We start from the raw sequence: 2678 nt of genomic DNA, 5'->3' as shown, positions 1-2678 counted from the left end.
GGCTCTATTCCGAATGATAAACATTAATAATAATAATTATTATAAAAATAATAATATTGATAATAATAATAATAGGCCTACACATAAACAATATGACTTCGTGCAATGTCAAATTGTGCAACAAAATGCAGGGGATTTTCATTTTGCTCTTTGAAAACACACACACACACACACACACACACACACACACACACACACACACACACACACACACACACACACACACACACACAGCCTGCCTTCTCCAATAATAGGCGACAGCGAACTTCAGGATAAACTTTAGTCCCGCCCCCTCGCCTCTGATTGGTCAGGCGCGTGTTATTATCTTACAGTACTCCACAGAGTTACACAGCAGCATGTTCTGAGCACCGGAGCTTTATTTTACACTGAAAGCTCAGCGAGTCCCGGTGTACCGCGCATGGCCCCAGTGGTCACCATGAGTTCCCAAGCTGCAGAGGAGGATGCCGGAGTGATGCTGGCCGGTCAAACGGAGATGCAGACCCGCGTCACTGTGCAGGAGGACGCGCAAAGACCGAAGATTCTCCCGTTTAGCGTTGAAGCTCTGATGGCGGACCGTAAACCGAGCCGCGGGTCACCAGATGCGGATGCGCGCCTGGCGTTTTCGGTGGAGGTTCTGCAGCTGCCGGTGAAGGCGGAGAGCCCGGAGCGGAGCACATGGGTACCGGCGGCCCGCTTCTCCCCCAGTGAGTAACAGTGATGCTCGGGCAGAGATCAACAGATGCGTGTGCGCTGACATCTGTAATGACGAGCGCTTGATTACTGGGCTGACCGGGTTTCTGTATCCGCACCGTCCCTCATTATAGAACAGAGACGACCCGAGATATGGATATGCATGACCTCAAAACAACATTAGCAGCGTTTACTTGACTGTGAACAGTGTTGTACTTTGACAGACATTGGCTGATATTGTGATTTAGAATTTGCAAAAATACTTTTCTGAATTTATATAAAATTATTTTGTTAATATTACAGTAATACTAATCATATTAAAATGTGAAATTCTGACAACTTTACCCAAATACTGTTGCGGATAGTTTCATGCATGGATATTTAAAATAAATAAATAAATATGACAAACTTTTTCAGTTTTGCTTTGCAGCAGAAATGTGGTGTAATGAGAGCGAGCTCAATATTTCCTCACCTTCACCTGGTAAACATTACTCTGTTAAACACAAGGAGATATTTTGAAGAGAGCTGGAGACCTGTAAGTTAGCCTACCTCCAGTCAAAGCTAGTATGGAAGTGAGCTGTGACAGTTTTCAACATTCTTCTAAATATCATCTGCTGTTCAACTGAAAAAAGAAACAGATAAAGGCTGTAAACAGGCAAATGGAGAGGATGGACCGGGCTGTCAGTACTGTGGAGGAGACGGGTCGGCTCTGCTCAATAACTAATGATGTATTTTAGAACTTTAAAACACTTTTTAACCACAAGCACCGACAGTTGATGATGATTGTAAAGACCTGTGTTTGTTTTGTTGACTTCAGGTCGTCTCAGTCCTCCCGCGTGCCCTCTGAGAAAACACAAAACCAACCGGAAGCCGCGGACACCGTTCAGCACGGCGCAGCTGCTGGCGCTGGAGCGGAAATTTCGGCAGAAACAGTACCTGTCCATCGCCGAGCGGGCCGAGTTCTCCAGCTCCCTCAGCCTGACGGAGACCCAGGTCAAGATCTGGTTCCAGAACAGGCGGGCGAAGGCCAAACGGCTGCAGGAGGCCGAGCTGGAGAAGCTGAAGATGGCCGCCAAACCCCTGCTTCCTCCAGCTTTCGGGATTTCGTTTCCCGCCGGCGCCCACATCCCGGCTTACTCCGCCGGATCACACCCGTTTCACAGACACTCCGCGAATGTGAGCCCGGTCGGACTGTACACACACATGGGATACAGCATGTACCATTTAGCATAACACACGAACCGGACCGGCTCATCTCAAAACATGCAGAAAAGTGACTTGTGAAGTTTGCCGCCAATTCCTTCCCGGTAAAAGAGGATCTAGACTGACTCTGACGGTGGCGCGTCTCCTCGCGTTCAGTGTGTGTGTGTGTGTTTGGCCAGAGGTAGGTCGGGGGAACACACCGTCTGCATGAGCTCCTGCATTCATAGCAATGCGTTAATGACCCAGATGATGAACTGTAACTACAGCATTTTATAAATAAACTCTGACTGTTGTTTGGGTGATTCCCTTCGGAAGGGATGCCTGAGCTGTAAAATATTGTACAGATGGACAAAAGCAGCATTTATATGATGAATATATTTCTTAAATAAATTAATGACGAAAGGTCAATCTTCTCCACATGTTCTAGATTATAGGAGAGACTGTGGGCATTTAGAAAAACTCCAGAAACTGTAGATTAAACAACACCTGTCGATGAAGAAATCCTGCACAGCTTTACAGCCTTACAGAAAAAATCCCAAATAAATACAATAATACTGGAAGAGCAGAGCCGTGGTGAAATATGTAGACCTCTTTACAGCTCTGCACATGATTAATCGACATTACTCTGATATATACTCTGACATTACTCTGATATATACTCTGACATTACTCTGATATATACTCTGACATTACTCTGATATACTCTGACATTACTCTGATATATACTCTGACATTACTCTGATATACTCTGACATTACTCTGATATATACTCTGACATTACTCTG

The 2678-nt window shown here is 45.5% G+C and overlaps 1 protein-coding gene across 1 annotated transcript; it reads left to right on the top strand.

Moving 5' to 3' along the window:
* The first annotated feature begins 406 nt into the window (after nucleotides 1-406).
* msx1a (muscle segment homeobox 1a) lies at nucleotides 407-2295 on the top strand. Its single transcript, NM_131273.1, is given in 2 exon segments — nucleotides 407-704; nucleotides 1508-2295. Coding segments are annotated over 2 exon segments (702 nt in total). The 5' UTR covers nucleotides 407-418; the 3' UTR covers nucleotides 1924-2295.
* The last annotated feature ends 383 nt before the right edge of the window (nucleotides 2296-2678 follow it).

Source organism: Danio rerio, chromosome 14 (genome assembly GCF_049306965.1).
Source record: "Danio rerio strain Tuebingen ecotype United States chromosome 14, GRCz12tu, whole genome shotgun sequence".
Classification (NCBI taxonomy): domain Eukaryota; kingdom Metazoa; phylum Chordata; class Actinopteri; order Cypriniformes; family Danionidae; genus Danio; species Danio rerio.
The sequence above is the reverse complement of the archived record's forward strand: the minus strand, read 5'-3'. Positions and strand labels throughout refer to the sequence as shown.